Source organism: Morone saxatilis, unplaced genomic scaffold (assembly GCF_004916995.1).
Source record: "Morone saxatilis isolate NCDOM2014 unplaced genomic scaffold, NCSU_SB_2.0 Contig8, whole genome shotgun sequence".
NCBI classification, from domain to species: Eukaryota; Metazoa; Chordata; class Actinopteri; family Moronidae; genus Morone; species Morone saxatilis.
In genome coordinates, this window is record NW_023340257.1 from 22,194,639 (window position 1) to 22,216,857 (window position 22,219).

At 38.6% G+C, this 22,219-nt stretch overlaps 2 protein-coding genes across 2 annotated transcripts in view; one reads left to right on the plus strand and one right to left on the minus strand.

Annotated features, from left to right (window-relative positions):
- mtus2b (microtubule associated tumor suppressor candidate 2b) overlaps positions 1–14,858 on the plus strand; it is a 21,848-nt gene extending 6,990 nt beyond the window's left edge. The window contains exons 4-14 of the mRNA XM_035679626.1: positions 873–1,007; positions 3,273–3,399; positions 4,466–4,694; positions 10,018–10,084; positions 10,640–10,854; positions 11,173–11,278; positions 11,366–11,439; positions 11,549–11,647; positions 11,756–11,875; positions 12,136–12,233; positions 12,363–14,858. Of these exons, the coding sequence (XP_035535519.1) occupies positions 873–1,007; positions 3,273–3,399; positions 4,466–4,694; positions 10,018–10,084; positions 10,640–10,854; positions 11,173–11,278; positions 11,366–11,439; positions 11,549–11,647; positions 11,756–11,875; positions 12,136–12,233; positions 12,363–12,570 (1,478 nt within the window). The 3' untranslated portion in view covers positions 12,571–14,858. The remainder of the gene's footprint in view (positions 1–872; positions 1,008–3,272; positions 3,400–4,465; positions 4,695–10,017; positions 10,085–10,639; positions 10,855–11,172; positions 11,279–11,365; positions 11,440–11,548; positions 11,648–11,755; positions 11,876–12,135; positions 12,234–12,362) is intronic.
- A 279-nt stretch (positions 14,859–15,137) lies between these two features.
- Positions 15,138–20,004, minus strand: stoml3a (stomatin (EPB72)-like 3a). The gene is made up of 7 exons (XM_035679627.1): positions 19,926–20,004; positions 18,311–18,414; positions 17,523–17,595; positions 17,322–17,404; positions 16,991–17,194; positions 15,439–15,573; positions 15,138–15,329 (listed from the first exon to the last, which is right to left on the minus strand). Exons 1-7 carry the CDS (start codon positions 20,002–20,004, stop codon positions 15,138–15,140), a joined length of 870 nt encoding a protein of 289 aa, XP_035535520.1.
- Positions 20,005–22,219: the final 2,215 nt, after the last annotated feature.

Here is a 22,219-nt window from a genome sequence, read left to right on the forward strand (position 1 = left end):
CAGTAGTCCTCAAACCAATGGGTTTAGACTTGTGCTAAACACTTCTATCATCTTATTCTCACTCAACAAACAGAAAATGTGAAAACATGGAGTGATTGAAAGCAGACAAAGAACTTATTCATATGGAAGCCAAGAACGGCTGTGCTTTGCAATTATTCTTTTTTAATGCTGCTATCTTGAGATCACAATTACTTTGTTATCTCGAGAAAATAATGTTTTCCTCAGATAACAAGATAATCAACCTGTCTATACAAGAAAACAAAAGGTTGTTTCCTCTTTATACTTATTATGTTAATTAGCACTCTCAGGAGTGCCACGCCAACATGCATAGATGATGTATTATAGATTTAGCATTGGTTTAACATAAAGGATATTGCATGGAGGAATGACATGTAATGTGCCAGTTAATATTTATTTTTATACTAAAAAAGTGCACAAAAAGAATCTAGACATTGCAGAGATCTTCGAGCTAATTTAGTTAATCATAGTCTTGCTATATTTTGTCAGTATTGCATCACATTGCCAAGAAATGAATAGCTCAAATTTGCTGTCAGTTAGCTGTCTGGTAACCACTCTTTTCACTTCAGTTATCAATCCTCCCTGACAGTTATGACAGTGGTCTTGAAGGCTGAAATCAGGTGTGAGCAAATGAACAAAAACTGATTTTTTTCTCGTTGTTAATTATCTTGAGATCTCAACTTAATTTATCTCATTATCTCGTAAACACAAAAGGCAGGTTTCGACATTGCGAGATAACAGCATTAAAAAAATTATAGGTACAGCAATTCTCTCTGCATCCCTGTATTTTTTTTATTTTCTATTTTGAAACTAACTACGTTTTACTGTTCTCTGGCATCCTTCCTGCTCTGCAGATCCAGGCAGTGGTAGCGATGACACGCCTCTCCACAAAGCCACCGAAGCCTCCTATGTTCAGAGCCGGTCTCAACCTCCCAACGCCCCCAGCCTCCAGCGCCGCACTTTGCCACCACAGCGCAGCTCCCCGCTAGGTACGTCCCCACAACACTGTGGAAACAAGCGTCCTGGTGCTCAGTTTTTCTGTACATGTGTATGCGGTGTTAGACCTATCTCCAGAGACAACATCCTTGTCCCAATTCAAGGTCACTCTGCCTGGTGATCATATGTGCCTTGAGATTGGACATGTGAGCCAGTGCTAGTGGGGGTGGCAGCTAAGCATTGGAATGTACATGGAAATTGCTGTCATCACTCAAACAACTCATCACAACTGCTAAACTGGATTCCTCTATTCACATGTCGGTATTCATTCCTCAGTAGGATTCAGCCACTCCCAGCCCTGTAATGACAGCACTGGTTCACCTTCAGCCTCTAATTCACAGCAATGACTGTTTTCTTAGTGTGTTATTTTTCTCTGTTTAGATTACTGAAGTTGTCAATGAGTTGCATAATAGAATAGTAAGACAGTTACCTAGCAGAGTAGTTTACAGGCGCTGGTGTACTGTATGGTGTGTGTAGCTGTACCTGCATTCTGTATGAGGCGTACTGCAAATTTCATGTTACTACTTGGTTCAAAATGACACCATAACACTGTTGGCGAGGCAGCAGAATATATGCTTTGAGTGCCTCACCGGCTTCAGGCAATTGATTTACATATGAGGCACGTGGGCTTATATGAATTTTTTGTGTGTTTAAATGGCTTTGTTGACATCTCATCTTTCTCACATGAGTGTAAAATGTAAATTACATTCACAAATTAGGGGGGGAAAGGGCCACTTTTTAATCTGTAACTTAATCTAATATAATATTTTGAGATTCTGGCCTCAAGGCAAAAGTAAATACTTGCTTTTCAGCCAGGTCTTTGACAGGGCATTTTTCTATTTTTGTTTGTTTGAGATGGAAAATTATGGCCATCAATCTTACACACACTCAAGTCAACAGTTCTTATCACAGCTTTATTAATATAAAATAAGTGATAAAGATTAAAGTGGTATGATTGAGTGTGCCCCATTGACATGCTCTTAATATCCACCATTTGTTGCATTTTCCTTGTGGGAAAAAAAGGAATACAGAATGAAAAGTAATTACCCAAAAAATGGGAATCCTGCTGAAATGTATCTTAACTGTTGCTTACCATTGCATCACAGCAGTGATACAGTACCTTATACTCCTTCTCTGCGGATGTAGGCGTCTTTGTTGTTAGATGGTGCACCATGTGGCTAATGTTGGCATCCTTGCAGCAATTGTGGAGTATCAACACCATCCAGTGGTCACAGAGTGTATTTCTTTGTGCCTCAGCGTCCTGCAACAAAACCTGTGTGAACAACCGGAGGAGCAGCTCCAGCTAGTGGTCACTGTATCACACTGTACCTTACTTATATATTTTCTCATTTGTGGTTTACACCAGTCCCAACCTTTTTCAGTTAACTTTTTCAACGAAATACTGATTTCCCCCTGCCTGATTGTTGCATTGAAATCATTTTTAAGGGCCTGAAGTATTTTTCACGAATATATATCGTAAAAATCAAAGATTAGATATTAGTTATTATCTGACATCCCCTTTGGTTGCTGGTGCAACCAACCACCAGGCTGGGAACATGTGCACACAATACATGCTGAGTTGCAGAATCAAACTTTTATAATTAACAGCAGTTATACTAATGACCCTAAAATACTCTATGTATGGACACTGGTAGACGTATTCAGATCTGTTACCTACAGTAAGTAAAATAACTATACCACAGTGTTATACCTCATCCTTTTCCTGTATTGTTTTTAACGTTGTGTGGTAAGCCAAAATTTTTTTTCCACAACTACCTGACTAATAAGAAATACTCCATTACAAGTAAATGCCCTTAAATCAAAATTATACTTGAATAAAAGTACAGAAGCATAATCAGCTAAATATACCTAAATTATCAAAAGTAAATTTAATACAGAGAAAACCCTGTCAGAGTGTTATTTTATGTGTTACTGGATTATTAATACTGGTACAGTCATTTGTAAGCAGCATTTGAATGCTGTAGCAGATCAAGGTGAACCTAATTTGATCTACTTTACATACATGTACCTTAGTTTAATCCATAGAAATAGATCAGAATGTATAAACTCGTTTTATTTATGTTTTTTGTGTGTAATCTCTGTCTGTAAAGTAACTTGTTACCTTAACTGTCAAGCACATTAAAGTGAAAGAGTAAACAGAATTTAAAACCTACGTATGAGAGAAATCAAAAACAGCATTTCTTGTGTTTCGAATGCGTGCATTATAAAATACATTAACATTTTTCTTTACCACACAGCCTCTAGGAGAGAGCTGCAGAAGGACATAGAGGCTGTGATGCCGCCAAAGTCCTCCCCTAAAAGATTTGCGGTGGTTTCGCCCAAGCCACAGTCCCCTGGTGAGTCTTACATATCACATTGCAGCCTGTGAGTGTGTGTACATGTGATCACATACTGTATGCACATACAATACAATATACATCTGATATTGTACAAATAGGGAAAACAGCAGTCAAACATCTTCAGCCTCTACTGTATCTTTAAAATTTAGTCACTCTCTCTCTCGACGCTGCATTACAAGACCCATGGCAGCCTGCTGTTGTCATAGCAACAAGCTACAGTGGCTATAATGCTAGGATGGCTCCTTCTGTACCAATCCTGCTGGGTCAGATTACCACTTCAGCATCTTGTCTTTCTCTCAGTCAGTGACCAGACAGAGTTCAGCTAATAAAAGTTTGCTGCACACATAATACACACTCATATTTTCCCAGAGGTGAAAGGGTTGCTGATTGGTCTAAGGCGTGAGAAGACTTGAGTAACAGTAAGCTGGAAAGACCATTTGTCCTTGTGGGAGGATATAAACCACTGAGGTTTCCAACCAATCCGCAGTTCATTTGTGTGAGTATGTGTATGTGTAAGAGAGTTAAACAATTACTAATATTTTCCGCAATGTAACTCAGCTATTTGGTATTGTTATTAGGGGTGCAGTTAATGCTTGTTATTATCGATTTAGCTGCCGGTTATGTTTCTATTAATCATTTAATATATATTAAAAAATGTGTGAAAAGTCAGTGAAATAGTTTAAAAATAACATGCTTCCAGAACCCCAAGTAGATTTTACTAGTTGCTAATAAAGGTGTTCATTTTACAGAGATATAAAACGGGGTAAGCACCAAATCCTCAGGCTGTTACCAGATGATAATTTATGTATCATTTTCCAAAAATAGCTTTTATCAAAATGAATGTTGATTCATTTTCTGTTAATCGATAATCACTGTTGTTGTAACATTAGTCTTGCTATAGTTGATGTTCACTCTTCTGATTCTACTTATATACACATTATAAAGTCTTCACAATCTTTGGCTGGTGCAGATATGTCAGCGGTTGCAGAGGAATGGTTGTGGAATAGGTTATCTACTTGTGAATGGCAGTGTTCAGATTTTTCACTTCATTTTCATTCAAGTGTGTTATGAGTGAAAATATTTCAGTGTAGGTTGTTCATCCTTCTGCTCTGTGTTTCTGTAGTTCGTGGGCGGACAGCAGCAGTTCATGGAGCTGTTCGGACTGAAAGGGCCCAGGAGCTGGACCGGGCTCTGATCCAGCAGCTGCGGGAACGCTGTGAGCAGCAGGCCCTGCAGCTACAGAGCCTTCAGGCCCAGTTAAAGAAGGCCTCCCTGTGCCTGGACGTTTTCAGCATCACCACCCAGCACTTCTGTCACAAGGTAGGCTACAACAGGGCTCTGGGGGTTGACAGAGAAGCTAACTCAGTCTTGCCTTCACTTTAAAATCTTCTATGGAGCTCCAAAGTCCAAATTATTGGAATCTAAATTGTAAAACAGGGGTGCAGGAGGTTTCACATCCCCTTCTTCTGCCTTTTTAAGGAATCTCTGACATCCAAGATTTTGGAGCTTTGCATTCATAAAGTAACTTATCAGAATTTAATCCCACAAGTATCCCCTGGCTTAACTCTCTGAGAAATGAGTTTTGCATCTTGCAAATTTAAAATCTGGATGTTGAGCAAGGATGAATTTTCAGAACAGCCCTGGCTTAGAGCTGCATTATTGTGTAACAGTAGCATAACTTGATCTTAACTGAATCAAGAGTTTGAGGACAGAAGGTGTTGTACAGTGTACAGATTGTAAACACCCCTGAGGGAAATTGGTATTAGTAATTTTAGGCTATATAAATAAAATTTGACATGCCTTGATAAAGTGAATTTTAATATGATGGATTGCCAATCTCAAGCAAGTTTGGTTTTCATGCTGAAATGAACAGAGAGAGAGTGGTTCACTAAAGTTGGGCTAATCAATCTGAAAAACCTATTTTTTAGGTAATAGGCTAAAACATGTAAAACCAGTATTCTCTACTAAGTGTCATGCAAACAGAATCCTGTAATAGAAACTGCATCTTTTGATTCAATCAAACACTTGCATTGTTGGCTGTGGTTAATCTAAGATGGCTGTTCGTTTTGCTGTTAAAAACTACAAAGGGAAAGCTGTTGCTGGCTTCAGACTGCAACTACAAAGTGGGATGAGACCAATATCACAAATGACACCTGCAGCATCTGGTTTCTGTTGTCAGCATTACTTTGTTCACAAAGCTTTAGAACCACATTGTTGCAGCTTTTTGAATATGTTGAGAATAACCCTGAAGCAGCAGGATATGTCAGTAAAAGTAAGAAAGATTTTTCTAGTGGTTTAAAGGAAATGGTATTTGATGCATTATGGGTTTTTATACATTCAAGTGTGTATATACGCATTTAATGTTGGGTCTGTCCTGCACTGGCTGGATGGTTGACTCATTTAGTATTTATTTCAAATAGCTGGGTTGATGAGTATTCTCTAGCTTCTGGTAGTACAGACAGGCTGCTTGCGCACTTTGACTGAGTGTGTTCTGAACTCAAAACCTGGATTAGTTGCTTGTTTCTTGCCCTTTCCTGGTCCTCTGCTTGCATTTAATCCATTCCCAGGTCCCACCCACGGGTTCTGCTCTGAAGTGGGAGATGATTAATAAGATTAAAGCTGCCTGCCTGGTGCTCGGTGTGCTTTTAGTGAGACTGATTGTAAGACACTGGTAGAATACCCTCTAAGGTTTGACGGGAAGATGTGGAAGACTTGAAATATGGATCCGAGATGTATCTACAAACTGGAAACTTTGGAGTGTATGGGACCAACCTTTAAAATGTGTTACTTTCATTTGATTTTCAATCACTAATTATGACAAATTGTCAGTGATTTTCTTTTCCTTAAATATTTGTTCACTTACTAGTTCCAGTCAGTTTCTTTTGGAATACAGTGCATAATTTTTTCCGATATTGGCCAACATATTATATTTCTGTGTTGATAAGATCTGAGACTAACTTCAGCTCTTCAGAACCTCCTCCCTCTACCTTGTAATCTAGCACCACTGCTCTGGTCCTATTTGCTCATACATGTTCTGGATTTTAAGATGTATACAAGCAGTAGAGAATAGAAACTAATTTTTTTTTTTTATGAACATATAATTATTAATTGACCTATATTGGACAGATTTCTTGCTTTACTTTGAATACGAAGCTGCAATTTCAAATCATTGCTTCAGTCAAAAGTATCTAGAATAAGTTATTTTTTATTCAGCATATTTGTGTTTTGTATGTATTGAAATGCCTGCATGTAGCTATTTTCCCTGAGCTGAGTAACAGAGCACATAATTGGCCACTTATTGATTATCTCCCTCCCCCATCTTATCCTGCTCCACTCTCTTTGTTTTTTTTTGTTCTTAAAGATGCGAAAGACAACACATCTGTGTGTGTGTGTGTGTGTGTGTTGCTCTCTGGCATGCGTGTGAATGTGATACAGGGCGTGTTGGTGGGGGTTTAAGGGGAGGGCAGACAGAGCTGGGCTGGGGCTGGCAGTCTTTGTTCCAGCAGGGATAAACGCCGGTCGCAAACCAGGAAACGAGGTGAGGCTTCGGTCTTCCCATCTCTCCTCCCCTCTCCTTCTTTCGCCTGGTTCCCTCCCCCTCTGTCTCTCTTTCTGTATCTTTCTGGCACTCACATCTATCACTGCTGCCTCCCCAGTCGGCTCAGGGATGCTGCTGTCTGCTAGCCCAGTATGGGCCATTGCTGCTGTAGGCTCCATTTCCTCCCTCTGCGCTGTCTGGACCACACGGTAAAGGCAGTATCTTCTGCAGGCAGCAGGCTTGTTTCAGTACAGAGGATTCCTCTGATTATTTTTGTATGTGTGGTTGTGCGCATGTGTGTGTGTTTAGTTGGGGGGGAGGGTGTCTGAGGGTGTCTGTATGAGCGTTATATTCACCTGTTTCCTAGAGACAGAGCTGGTGGAGAGAGTGTAAAGCTGTGCATGATGATATGCTGAGTCAAAGCAGGCTTGTCTGTCGCACTGTCCCTCTTTCTTTTCTCTTAGAGTTTGCAGGGACATTACATAACATGTTATTGCTGGTGTGCTATATTCTTACACTTTCTATCCCTGTGTGTACCTTCTGTCCTTAATGTATGTATGCTGGTGTTATTCTGGGTGATTATCTGTATGATAGAACTTCCTCCACTTAGAATGCATTTTTCTTTGGTTTACTCGATGCTATCTATAAGATATCACATGTTTGGTTTTCCTTATAAAAGTCAAGCTGTAGTTCCAGCTTCCTGCATGTGCGATGGAGTCTCAATCTCTTCGGGGCAAAAAGTCCAAACAAAACAGCAGCTGCTCATTGGAAGGTTTTTATGATCCCACTGAAACTAGGTGCAGACTATTGAAGAGGTTTATTAACTAATTACAGTATCTCCTTGAGAATGAGCACCTTAACTATAAAAAGCCTTGTTTATTTAGGTAGAATGTACAGTGCTAAAATGATTAGTTGATTAACAGAAAGAGACCATTATTTCTACACGTGACGTATCAAGGAGAAATGTGAGGATTTGCTTCCTTTCTCTGTTCTCTGTGTATCATTGTAGAATATATTTGGGTTGTGGACCCTGGAGTTTATTGTGATGAGAATTTTTCACTATTTTCTTATGTTACAAAACAAAAAATTGTTACAGAACAAAAAATTGTAATCTAACAACTGATCAGAGATTCACAAAAATAATCGACAGCGTAATCAATAAAGGAAACAACCATCAGTTGCAGTTGCAACAGTTGAATTGATTATGTTACCTTGGTGAAGCCAGATCAGATGGGAAGATTAGCATGCACATCACATAACTCCCTGGAGATCTAAGTAGGGGGCGTTTGGGCGGGACGGGGAAATGATGGGTAGGAGCAGAGGAGGAGATGAAGAGGTAGAAATGAAAAAAAGACTCCATCCTTCATCCCTCATGAGGTCAGAGCAGTCTCTCCCTGATGACTGTATGTTCCATGTAAAACCTCTTAGAGGATGATATCATTACTACTGAGGCATACTGTATACTATCTCATACATATTTCACCCACTACTCTCTGTCTCTCTCTTTCTTTGTTTCTCATAAGCACTGCTTTGTGTTCCCTGGTATATCTCCTAGCAACAGTGTGCTTAGCTGTCTTACCACATCTTTAGAATTGTGATCAATAGTCATTTAACTATTCTGGTGTGTTTTCCTCTGTGAGTAAGATTTGCTCTGAAAGTGTCACATCATGAGTCTCCAGTGGATACCAGAGCAGGCATGTGCAAAAGCTGTGTCTGATGACTGTTTCGTTTTTCACAAATGTAATGGTTGACTCTTACAGGCTGGCGTGATCATTTACTGTAGCTTGTAAGACTCTTAGCTATTATGATCCATGGTGAACTAGGTTGGTGTTCTCGAACTTTCTACTGTACGTAGCACTTCTGTGTAACTGCGTAACACAGAAAATATAATACACTATATTATATTATATAATAAGGACCACCATTATGACCGTGGACAGTTCACACAGGAGGCAGGTTTATTCCAAATAAGAACATTATTTGTTGTCCTGAACGGATCCAGTTCAAGAACCAGAGCTAATTTGGAGGAAAAGTGGTAGTCCTTGTCCACACTTCCCAATAGTTTCCGTTTGGACCATTATTGTAGTGTTTTGGAACCATTCATTTTACCTCCCCTTACGATCTTGCCATCATATTTTAGCTTGTAACTAATCATGTATGTATGCACTACGTTTATGGCCATGACTATGTAGCAGACTGATATTCAAACAAAATATGATAGGAAATGCAAAATGTATTTTAAATTGAAATATTTTGAAGTATTTTGATAGTATTATATTTTTTTGAATTAATTTCATTTTTAAAAAACGTTTCACAGATTCCTCTACTTAGCCAACCACTAGAGGCCGCCAGCAGTGGTACATATACCATCGTCTGAGAACCAGTGAATTAGGTAGTGCTAAATTGTAGTGCTGTAGAAAAAGTAAATGATACAGACTGTGTTGTTACCATTCATCATATGTTTTTAGATTGGAGTACATAAAGACTTTTGTGTTGGTTCTTGTAGCCACACATATTTACATGTTATTGTTGAAAAGCCATAAAAATGCGACCTCTAATCATTTAATATTACTAAAAGTACAACAGATTGTAGCTGTGACTTCTGACCTTTAGTCCAGCATATTGTCATCTTTTATCAGTGAATCATGGCCTCAGCCAATCTTATGTCAGTGCACTCTGCAGGGCATACAATATGAGATATTGTATTATAAATAGGGAGTGCTGGGTTTTGGTCTGGTAGAGATACAAAATGGTTTGTGGTTATTGCTAATTACACCATCTGGTGGTTAAAACATCTGACAGAGCCGTTATAAGGCATACAAATATGAGCATAGGCTGCTTTATTGCATATTATCAACATTTTTGGTAAAACAAACTGTAAATAATACCTCATGTAGTCAGGACATTCTCTTGACCTAATGCACACTACCTGCTAACAGTTTGGGTTGAAAATACCTCCAACCCTCCCTCTTCTTTGTGTTTCTCTGGTTTGCCATAAACATATGAGTCCAGTCCTAGGTCAGTTTGCCACTGTGGTACTGTAGGTGTTTCACTTCCATTTGTACAGTTCAGAGGTGTTCACTGCTGTGTGTGTTTGCATTTCAGAGTGAGAGTGCCATTGTGAAGGAGAGGGAACTGTCCCTGGAGCTTGCCAGAATCAGGGATGAAGTGGGTAAGTGGGATGCAGAGTGACATATATGACACCACAGGGAAGAGAGAAAGCAGTGAATCACTGCTTACTGCATATCATGTATTATACAGTGAACTACCACAAGGGACGGAGGAAACAAGTGACATCGAGTGAAATCGAATACCATATACCATACACTGTAAAAATCCTGCCCTGCTGTCATAGTTTCATATCAAACTTTATCAAAACACTCCAACTTCATGATGAATCATTTAGTCTGGGTTTGATTTTTTTAAAGATTTTTCAAATAAGTGGGCAAACATTGTACAGAGAATACGATCTAACACAAAATAAACATATGAAATTGCACAATTCAACATTATTAATGTGTTAACAAAACAAAATCTTAACATCCAGACCTCACAATAGAATAATATTAAATTAATAATTAATAAAATAATAAGCCAAGAAACTAAGAAGCTGTTAAATGTTTTGCTTTTGTGGATCTTCTTGAAACAAAGTTGCTTCTTTGGTTGCTGGTACATGACCTAAATTTGGATCTAGTGAAATAAATGAAAGTTCTACTTTGTGTTCCAGCTTTCAGTGTTGCACACTGGGAGCAATTGCAGCAGGAGAAGGGGCAACTGGAGCGTCGTTTTGAGGCTGAGCTGCAGGGTTTGCGGGCTCAGCAGCAGAGGGAGCTGGGAGTGCTGGAGAAGCGGCTGAAGGCGCAACACACAGCTGAGGCCAAGAGCCTGCAGGCCCAACAACGAGGCGAGCTGGAGGAGCTACGATTCAAACAGCAAGAGCAGGTGTGTGTGTTTTGATAAAGACTGGATATAAGCTGGAAAGATGCTAATGAAATTTTGTTTGTGGTTCTCAAAGCATTTTGAAACTTAATGTAAGCACCATTTAAATATGTCTTTTAGTTACTCTGGGTAAGCCACACCCCTCACTATGAACTGTTTTCATTGGAACTGCTTTCTACTGAAGAAACAGTCCCCATGAAAACTTTTAATAGTACATTGCATAATCCCCTAGTGTGCATGTATGCATGTATGAATGTGTGTTTGCGTAAAAGTGAACAGTAGTTTTTTGGGGATTGTTAATTGTCCAAATTTTTGCCCCAGATTGAGGAGATGAGTGAGAACCACGAGACTACCTTGATGGAGATGGAGACAGCTCACAATAACACTCTGGCCACTCTCCAGGAGGAGCATGCCAGAACTGTGAAGAGTAAGCATTAAAAACCTGTTGCTCTCTTGTACTGATCCACTCTGCTGCAGCTCAAGAGAAATATTGATATGTTATTTCTTGTGTCAGATCTAAAGATGGCCCATGAACAGCAGACAAAGTCTCTGGCAGAAGAGTTTGAGAAAATCAGATTGTCACTGCAGGTAAACGGTTGTTGAAAATATATGTTTTTACAGATACACAAGGTATGAAATATTTTTTGTAATTTCACAGTGACAGTAATTAACAAGTGAATATCTGTCTGGTCACCAGGATCAGGTGGACACGCTGACGTTTCAGAATCGTAGCCTCAGAGACCGTGCCAAGCGCTTTGAAGAAGCTTTGCGCAGGAGCACGGATGAGCAGATAGTGGTAACTGCTGAATGATACAGTACTGAACAATATGTTGACTGCTTTGGTGACAGTAGCTGGATAAAACTTTGTTTATTGGTTTTCACTAATGTTGTCTGCTGTTGCCAGGATGCTTTGGCACCATATAAACACATTGAGGAGGACCTGAAGAGTCTGAAAGAAGTTCTGGAGATGAAGAATCAACAAATTCATCAACAGGACCTGAAGATCTCAGAGCTGGAGAAAATAGTAGGTTTCAAATTTCTGCTTTCATTCAGCAACAAAGGAAACAACAAATTGTTATGTGAAGTTGTCAACAATATTAAACCCACACATAGAAGTTGTACTAACATCCAGGGTAAACTAATGACAGCATAATATGACCAAAAAAGGGATTTATGCAGTATTTTCTCCTTTGTAAACACACATGGTTCTTGCCTGTTTTACTTTTGTCATACATCATTTAAAAATTTTAATGTTGTGCACATTTTCTCTGTGTTTTTGAGCAGGCTGAAAAGAATGTGTACCTGGAGGAGAGACTACAAGTGTTACAACAGCAGAACGAGGACCTGAAGGAAAGAATAGACAAGAACGTTGCTGTGTCCAGGTGAGATGAGTTCCAACACGTACTAGTGCAGTTTAAAATCTATTTCAAACCAGTAGCAGTGGATTTAGCCTATTGATAACATTAAAATGTTTGAATCTTTAATTTTTCCCCGTCTGTCCTCTTTCTCAGACAACTCTCGGAGGAGAATGCAAACCTGCAAGTGCACGTGGAGAAGGAGAGCAACGAGAAGAAGCGTCTGAGTCGCACTAATGAGGAACTGCTCTGGCGTCTTCAGACAGGCGAGCTGAGCCCTCGCATGTCCCCCAGCTCCTCCCCCATCCATAGACCCTCCTCTGGACCAGGTTCTCCTGCCCGCCCACACTCCTACCATCAATGAAACTCTCAATGGAAGCTCTTGTATCAAACGCTTTCTTTTAACTGGCATCAGAAGCCCTGATTTTTTTAAAAGTCTCTGTTGAATGTTTGTTAGGACTTCCCACTATGTAAATGGACAGACATAGTAAGTTTGTTTCCTGGAAAATGCCGCTCACATGTGACGCATTTCCAAAGTCCAACCCCAGGAATTTGAATCTCTGACCTAAAGAACTGTATTAACGGTCACACCTCTTATTGTTCAAAAGGGAATTCTCTGCCCTCCTCTTTTTCTATACCACCTGAATGGTCCACAAAACAAACGTGCTGTGATACCGCAGTAGATAAAAGACCTGGTCATTGTAGACTTCAGAGAGCAGGATCAGAGTCATGGTGCCTCATTTCCATGTTTTCGCCTCCATCTACATCACCACCTTCTCATCCAGCGCTCAGGATGATGGATGTACGAGACATAACAAATATCAAAAGTGCAACAACGAACACAAGAAGCGCCTTTGCTGTCCATTTTCTCCCACCAGCAACGTTTATCAAGGCACAGGGAATACTTCGAGTAAATCACAAACCTACCTACAGTAAGTAACTCTAAAAGTGTGGATACTTCTCTGGGGCATGTTTACCTTTTACTGCTGAAATCTTTCATATAGAGTGTATGAATGACTACCTACCCATCTAACCTCAACCTTCCAACAACTAGATATCAGCATTTACCTGAAATGTAAGATTACAACAACATGACAACTCATAAATCCATTGAACTGCCAACACAGTGTAACTATGATATTGATTATAATTTTCAAAAACTATATATGTATTGCTCTCTTTAAAGCATGTTCTGTCTTCCAGTTAAAATAAATTTTATTTTAGGATTACCTACAGTGTAACAACATGGAGAAGGAAGGTGAAGGGGCAACACAAGTTAACTCTGATTTCTAATAAAACAGTGCAGTTATTCAAATGGATCTGCAGGATCTGTAGAAACCACCAAAGAGGAAATCATGAAACACAGCAGTTCGTTATGTACTGTATAGTTGTCATATGTCTAGAGTTTAGTGCTGCAGAATCAGCCATAAATGGTGCAGACATTGCAGTTCTTATCATAATGTATTGACCTGAGCACATGTAAATCAAACGTTGTTGTTGTTGCATTTGGACAGTTGAACATGCTTTCTCTTTCTTTACGTCAACCTCATCATTGCTCTTGCAGTTGATTCAAATTTTCCCCGCTGCTGATTGTTTTCTGTGTGTTTTGAAATTCCTCACAGAAACCCTCATGAGAAAATGTAATGCAAATTACTAAAACTAATTGCTTGATTCATTCACCATTTGTACCTCCAATTGAATCTTTTGACTCGCAAAATTCCTGTCCAAAATCAAAGAATTAAAACTGACTTAATCAGAGAAAAAAGTAATTCATGAAAATCTGCAAGCTGATACCTCATTTCTCATAGCAGATATTCTCAGGTCTTGAGGAGAATTATGAGTCATCAAAGGGAAGCAATTGCCATAACTTTTTTTTTTGTATTAATTGTAATCTTTTTTATACTTTTGCTTATGTTTACATAATCACTCAACTCAACAGTCTCCTTTGCAAGATATCCTTTGTATGAAATAAGTTGGATGTACAAAATATGTTTAACTATGTTAAAGAGCCTTGTGCAGTCAGCAAATATATAAAAATAGATTGAAGAAATATTGCTTTTATTATAATGATATGATATAATAATCAGCTACCCCAGAGACATCAAATGTGGAAATCTGCTCAAACAGGGATTTGGTTTCAGGTGAGTTGCATTTACTGTTAGGACAACAAGTTGATTATGTTTAACTTGGTTTTACTGTGTCCTAAAAGAAAGTGGAAATGGTATTTCTCTCCATCAGGTACTCCGATTGCACTGATTCCCTCTGTGTCCTGTGGACATGACCTTGTACTCATTTACTGAATGTTTGTCCAACACTAGAATAAGAGGTTTTGTTTACAGTTTACATCCAGTGTCAGAGAAGGTTGGTCTATCAGGTGGATGTCAGTTCTTCTGTTCATTGTTTACAGGACTTCTGTTGTAAAGATTGTATTCAGTATTTTAAAAGTTCATGCTCTGGATGAGTTTAAATGAAAGCATGTCTTTATTAGGATGTTATGCATTATTTTTATTTTACATTTCTTGTGCATTTCATTGACTGATTGATTTATGTGTCCCCCGCCAGAACTGCAACTGTAGCTTAGCTGGTAAAAATATTGTGGTCAGTGATGAGACACTAATGTCTATACAGTACTGTATATGTTGCACTTTGTATTAAGTATTAAATCACAATATGAAAATAAGTCTCCAAAAGTGAGATCTGGTGTATGTATATCTTTAAATACATAATTATTCTATATATCTATAGTTTGCATTCTTATATAGGGAAAATTACCAAAGCTCCTCTTTTGTCTTTTTTCTGAGAACACTTTGTATAAGAAGTGGCAGTGCAGTGTAGTGTAGTTCAGCAGTAAATACAATATATGCCTCTTATACAGCATCTAAAATAGATAATTAATTTAGCTCTAGTAGTAATTGCTGGCTATAAGATTCATCACTTCCTCTGCATAAAACCCTGTAACATATCTATGGGCACAGGGAAGATGATGGTGGAGTTCTTCTCTGCTGCGATGGAGTTGAGGCTCTGCAGGTATCGCAGCTGGAGAGCAGAGGGTGACTCAGCAATGACCAGAGAAGCTTCTTTCAGAGCCCTTGACGCATTCATTTCTCCCTCTGCGGCAATGATCTGAAACACAAACAGACAGACAATCATTATTTATAAGATTGTTCCCTCTCAGCATCCCTCCTTATTCATAGATATCTCTCTAGGTATAAAGATCATTTTCCCTCGTCACCTTCGCTCTGGCCTCCCGACTGGCTTCTGCCTCTGCTGCCATGGCTCTCTGCAGCTGCTGAGGCAACTTCACATCCTTGATCTCCACACGCTCCACCTTAATACCCCACGGATCAGTGGCTTCATCCAGGGCTTCCTGCAGGGAAATATTTAATAGCAAATGCTCCAGTCACATAAAACCAGTGTTAGCTCCACTAATCTGTTACGTTTTGATAAGCAAGAACTCAAATGATTACGAAAATGATTACCCTACACCACTCATCATTGCTGTTGGAGCAGATGCAGACACAAGTTTTATGCAGACAAGCTCTTATAAACCCAAAGTACCAGCAGATGTATTTACAGCTGCTTAAAAAGGAACAATTAAATATCTAGATATAGTCTAGTTTGATTAAATAGTCGGTTTAGACCAAAATTAAAGTATAAGATTTTTATTTTTTGACATATCAGTTGGTTAGAAACACGAAGATAGGGTTGCTGCATGTTTGCTGCATGTGTGAAGAGGCAAATATTTGCTGTCATAGTCATAACTTTTTAAGAAAATCCTGTCAGTGTCAGCATGTTTTGGAGGTCATCTGCCCCCTAGTGGCCAGATAAACATCTAATGCAGCTTAAAGTAGCAGATTACCCCAGAGTTTAAGTTTATTAGCATGTCTTTTCAAATTGTGAGGACCAGAAAAAGTACAATGAGCTGGTCTGTGTGTTTTTCATGAAAGATTTCCTCCAGAGATTTCTCATTGCTAATGCTTTCCACGCAAATTGTGCACCCTGTCAAAATGCAAAAAATCATTGTAAGGAAAATATGGAGTCTTATGAGGTAGATATTGGACTTTCAAACACCTACAGTCCAATTGTACAACAGCATGATGCACAAGCTGTTTGAACGTTGATCAGGGACCAATTTTATTACCTTTTTGTAGCTTTTAGAGAAAGGCACATTGTCTTTAGTATTTGGATGAAGTCTAAAATGGAAGTTGGCCTAAGAAAATATGTGTTTTGTTGTCTCCAAAAAGTCAGAATGATCCCCTACAGAGATGTATATAAATAGTCTGTGTTTTTTCTACTCCTTCTACATCATTAAAAATTCCAGAATCTATGAATATGCAAAAATTATGTATTTCTAGTTTTCCCGCTGGATACAAGATGAGGCTTTAAGTTTCTACATCAGTCTTGTAGAAGTTGCATACTTGACGAGGCTTGACTTCCAAACTATACATGATGTTACAAGTAATGCTCGTAGGCCTCGCCCCTTGAAATCAGATTTTAAATGAGCACTGAGAAACCTTCATCCACTTTCAGCAGATGAATGTGAAAATATCCTTCTAGAGACAAACTCTGCTCATACGTCACTCTGCACAGTGAAGCTCAAACATCCAACAAGGAACCAGAAGACATATTTTTGAGTGGAGGGGGACTAATGTAAGGGTCAGCAGTCACCAGAAAATAAATGAGATTTGATTTTATGTTCAACCATACCCTCTAAAATCATTGCATAGTTACTAAATGTAACATTCCCACTTCTCTCCAGCCCTCCAGCTTCCCATAATCCTCACCTGCATACTGAGTGATATGCCCTCTCTGTCAGACAGCAGTTCTGCCAGGTTTTTGGTACCGAGTACATTCCTCAGGGTGGTTTGAGCCAGCAGTCGTGTAGATGAGTGTGCGTTGGACACATTGGCCACAGATGAGATGGGGCAATGTATACGGAAGTACACCACGCCGTCCACAGACACTGTCACTGAGTCTCTGGTTAGGATCTGTAAGGTAAACCATAGTGTTTTAATCACCCAGGAAAATGATTTTTTTATTTTTTATTAATGACAGAGATAAGCTGTGATACAGGGGAGACAAATGAAGAAAAAACAAAAACAAAAACAAACTTACCTCTTGTGGAGGGATGTCAAAAGACACAGTTCTCAGATCGACCTTCACAAAGTTATCAGTGCAGGGCAGAACAAAAAAAAGTCCTGGAAAGAAGTCAAGACACTGCTTTTATTTTTTCGTAACCATCACATTCAACAGGTGGTTTTGACATCCAATACTGTATAAGTTCTTGCTGAATGTTACAGGACAAAATAAAATAACCTGGCCCTTTAGGTTTCCTGTCTGTGATCCGGCCAAGTCTGAAAATGACAGCTCGCTCGTACTCCTTCACTATCTGGATTTTAGAAACACCGCCAGCCATACAGAGGACAAGAAAGACCAAAAACAAATTAGCATGAAGGGAAAACAATATCTGGTATCTACTTCTTATACGATGTGGTTTGTGTGAGACAGCCACATGTCTTACATCTGCATATTTTTACTAATTTCATTGATTGGCCAATAATTATTTTCGTAACTAAAAAGTCTACTCCCTACAACTGAATAGATTCCTTAAAACCAATATGTGTAGAATTGAATTTCATTTCATTCATTTAATTTTGTTGGTGCCAGTGTTATACAGCAATGCACCTGTGATGAATAACTTGAAAACTGCAAGTTGGAAAATTTTTATACTAACAAAAACATGTTATCAGAGTCATTTGAACAATGCTGTAATCACATAAAAGTCTCCACGGAATAGTTTTAAAGAGCTACTAACCTATAAAAACCAGTCCATAGAGAGGAGGCAACTAAATGTGGTCCCTAATTAATAGAATAATTAGATTTCTGTATCACAAATGTGCTTCACTCAGACAACTTATAAACCATTTAAAAGTCTGACTGGTGGACCTGGTTAAAGGCTCTTCTGACCTGCCAAAACTTCATGAGGGAAACTGTTGAAACTTGGTTCAAATTGAAAAAAACTGCCATGAAGGCAGTTAAATTCCAGAGAATTGGCTTTCAAAAACAAAGAGTCCTAGGCAGTTGTCAATGAGAATATACTCCACCTTAATACACATAAATAATGTGAGCGGGAATGTTACTGCAACAGTGAGGAGTGATATGAGGACCAACAGCCAACCGCAACATCCCAGTCCCCTAGAGTTTTTATCTGTAGAGAGTGAAAATACAGAGAGGCACACTATTTTGCATGTTTTCCATGGCACTTTTGTTCCATACTTGTGAGCATTTGAATCCAGACCAAAGGATGCTTTAGTCATTATGTTTACACAATTAAACTGTAATATGATCCAGTGGGACAGAATCTTTTATTAAAGGTGACACAAAACATTCATACAATCAAGCAATGAGAGGTATTATATCCACACGTCTCATTTGTCACTAAGGATGTAATTAATCTCTAGGGAGAAGTCATGTAACTTTAAAACCCCATGAGTGAGTGTAAAGGTACTGAACTATTGATGTCATCCATAGGTGCTTACATTGTAATGGAAATGTCTCCTTTGGTTACAGAGACGATGTAGAGAAGAAAAAAACTGTCTAGTCGTAGAGTAAAAATCTTTCAATTAGTGGGTCGCAGCTAACTATTTCTATTATCTTTAATGTGTTAATTGATTTTTATATTATATTTATTAGTTCAATCAACGACTTAGTCTATGAATTTTCATAAATAAAATAAAAAAACTAAATTTGCACAAGCCCAAGGTGACATATTATAATGCAGTAGCTTTGTTTATCCATTTCTGTTCATTTAAGTCTTCTATGAAGCAAAAATGCCAAACATTCTCTGATTCAAGCTTTTCAAATCTGAGCCTCTTTTCTCTGATTTATCTTTGTAAATGAAGTATCTATGGGTTGTAGACTGAATAAAAAAGCTGCTGCATTTTAAGATGCTGCCAAAACAATTCACAACTGAGGTTCATATCTGAAAAGCTGGGACTTGAACAATGTAGACCTGGACCAGAAACAGAGATCACTATCTCTGCCTTTGTTTTGTTTTGTAATTAACCCGTGTATGTTCCATCTGTATGTTTTTAAGTATAAACCTGTACATACGATCTCTTGAGAAAAGTATTTCTGTATTATGTATTAAGTTGCAATAAAATGAATCAGGATTCATTTGTCATGGGAAGGGACTGGCAAGCTAGGCTGCCAGCCAATCAGGAATAATGCTTTATACTCTAAACAACCTGTGTCAGTGTAGGTGGGAGCTCTGGTAACTAATGTCGTCATCCAACAATTTTGCATTAAAGAAAATGTCACTGTGCTTAAGACATACAATCCTTACTTATTATAATTTCTTGTTTAGTCTTTTGTTGTGCATTAACTTTTCAGTTTCTTCTTTTCAAATCTTTAAAAAAATGTTGTAGTGCTGTAACTTTGTATTATTATTGTGTAAAATTGTGTAAGATACACAATAATAAGGAAGAAAGCAAAAAAGACCAAATGCTTTATAGACAATTAAACATAAAGTAGTGTTGTGTCAAAATATTCTGATAGAGATCACAGGCCCCTAAAAACAGCACACTTTGGGCCCTGAAAACAATATATTTTATCCCTGGCATGTTCACCCTGAAAAATTCAGACAAGTTGTTAAAAAATAAACATTTCTAATCTAATGACAGTACACTCACTTTTTGAAAGGTCACAAAAACAATTTACCTTCGACGTTGTCCACGTCGTTGATCTGAAGTTTACCTTGTGTAACCATCTCAGCCGTGCTGGACGTTGTTGAGATCATTAGTGAGTATGTTGTCGGTGTGGTGATGGAGCGAGTGAAGCAGCACTGCACTTGTTTACTGGTCTGTTCTCCCTGAGGGGTGTGGCCTGTTCCCCTCCCATCCCTCCTCACCTGCTGCTTTACATGAGCTTGACACACACACACACACACTAACAGGTAACTTCCACTTGGTGTGTGACTCTTGGACTCACCTAATGGGTGCTAGCAGGTAACATGAGCCTGATCAGCCTCTATTTGGCTACTGTATTAGAAAAAGTTCAGCTCTTGTGCTATTTAATTATACTCTTACATTCACATCCAGGAGTCTGACACCTGTTGAGTGCAGTCTATGAATAAAAAATAGGTAGCATCCAAGTCATGAAACATGAGTGGTGCAGGCACAAGAAGATGTGATCATGCTCATGTTTCCCGTCCCTTATAATTGAAGTTTACCCACATATCAATGCGCAAAATCGAGGAATCGTGAAACACACAGAAAAGCCTGTCAAATGCAGAGAGGACTGTTCAAGTAATTTACCAAAGAGATTATACTTAGTATATTTTTATTTATTGCAAATTTTAACAGTAGTATTGTGTGGCTGAGAGTGATGTAGATACGGAACTACAGAATGAAGAACAGCCTGACTTCTTCTATCATGTGAAGCAGTACAGGACAATGTGTGTGTGAGCTACAGTCATAAGAACCGTCATGAGGGCTGCTTGTTACTGCCATTTTTCAGTGAGGTCCCTTTAATCAACTGTCACATGATACTTAGTCACATGACAACCAGCTCACTACAATACATGATGAGTGCATGTGAATCCAGGGTCAGTTGTGCACAACACTACACACAACAGGCTGACTTTGCACTTTTGTACAGTTTAAAATGCAAAACAAAATCTATTTTTTAGTTTAAAAATCAGCTCAAAATTTGCTTCAGCAAAATGGAAAACAAAAAAAGAGTCATTGTCTTTGTTACAGATCAGTCAAAAGAGAACCATTTTAACTGCTTGAATATATAGTTTCTCCAAAAGTGGAAAACGGTGAGCATTTAGTCTAGTTAACAGAATTCTTCTTAAATGTCATTGTTGGTATGACTGAGCAGAAAGAGCTGAGCTGCTTAAACTGCCTAGAGGGGAGGGCGGGCTGTTCATGTGCTCAGTAAACTAGAATTACTACCTCACGGTTGTATGTCTCACCCATCCAGTCAAGTTGCAGTTCACATTCATGTCTGTCCAGGCTCATATAATGCATGTAGTGAAGACTTTCAAGTAATTTAATAAAAAGCATTTAGTGTATTTTTTGGCAAAATGGAATTTATCACTATGACTCCCGTGAATAATTTCCAGTGAGAAACATGCTGCTTTCACGTAGAGGCTATTTTTACAAAGGAGTACATAGGACTCGTGCAATGACAATCACCTGAAGTTCAATATCAACAAAACCAATGGGCTCGTGGTGGACTACAAGAGGAACAGGAGATCCCCTGTCCTGATTGTCAACCAGGTAGAGGAAGTGAAGAGGGTGGACTCATACAAGTACCCTGGGGTCCAAATCAATAAAAAAAAAACTTGACTGGACTGAAAGCACTGAATCCATTTTCAGGAAGGGACACAGAAGACTGTTCTTCCTGAGGAGACTCATGACACACAATTGATTTTACTTGACTTTGTTGTTCTAGTTTTGCTGTGTTTATTTTTTCTTGTCTCAATACACCTAAATTGATGTCCATCTGACTCAGACTTTTAGCTATCTGACTATAGTGAAAGACCAGAAACTCCCACTGAAGGTACCCAGAATGGTGACACAGACTCACAGAAAGCAAAGAGAATTGACAGTTTTACTCTACGTGCAAGATTTATTTGCATCACACAGGATACAAGCAAACCGAGTTGTCCTACGATACAACTGACTACAACTGACAAAGAAATCACACCAAAGAATGTAGCCTTTTTCCCATTTCCCTTTTTTCTATTGGTGACGTCTAAATTCTGATAAACAGTAGTCATAATCTGATGCCCAATTGTTCCTGCTGAACAATCCACATACAGTATGATGATATCATAGTATATCTACAATAAAGATTACATGAATTGGTTACATAAATGCATTCAAATGTCTTCTCCCCCTTGTTACTTCCCGAGCCACTTAAGGTGACTATGTATATAGCAGAATATCCTTTTTTCCATACAACTTAGATATCAAGCAAGCAACATACAACAATGATAACAAGAT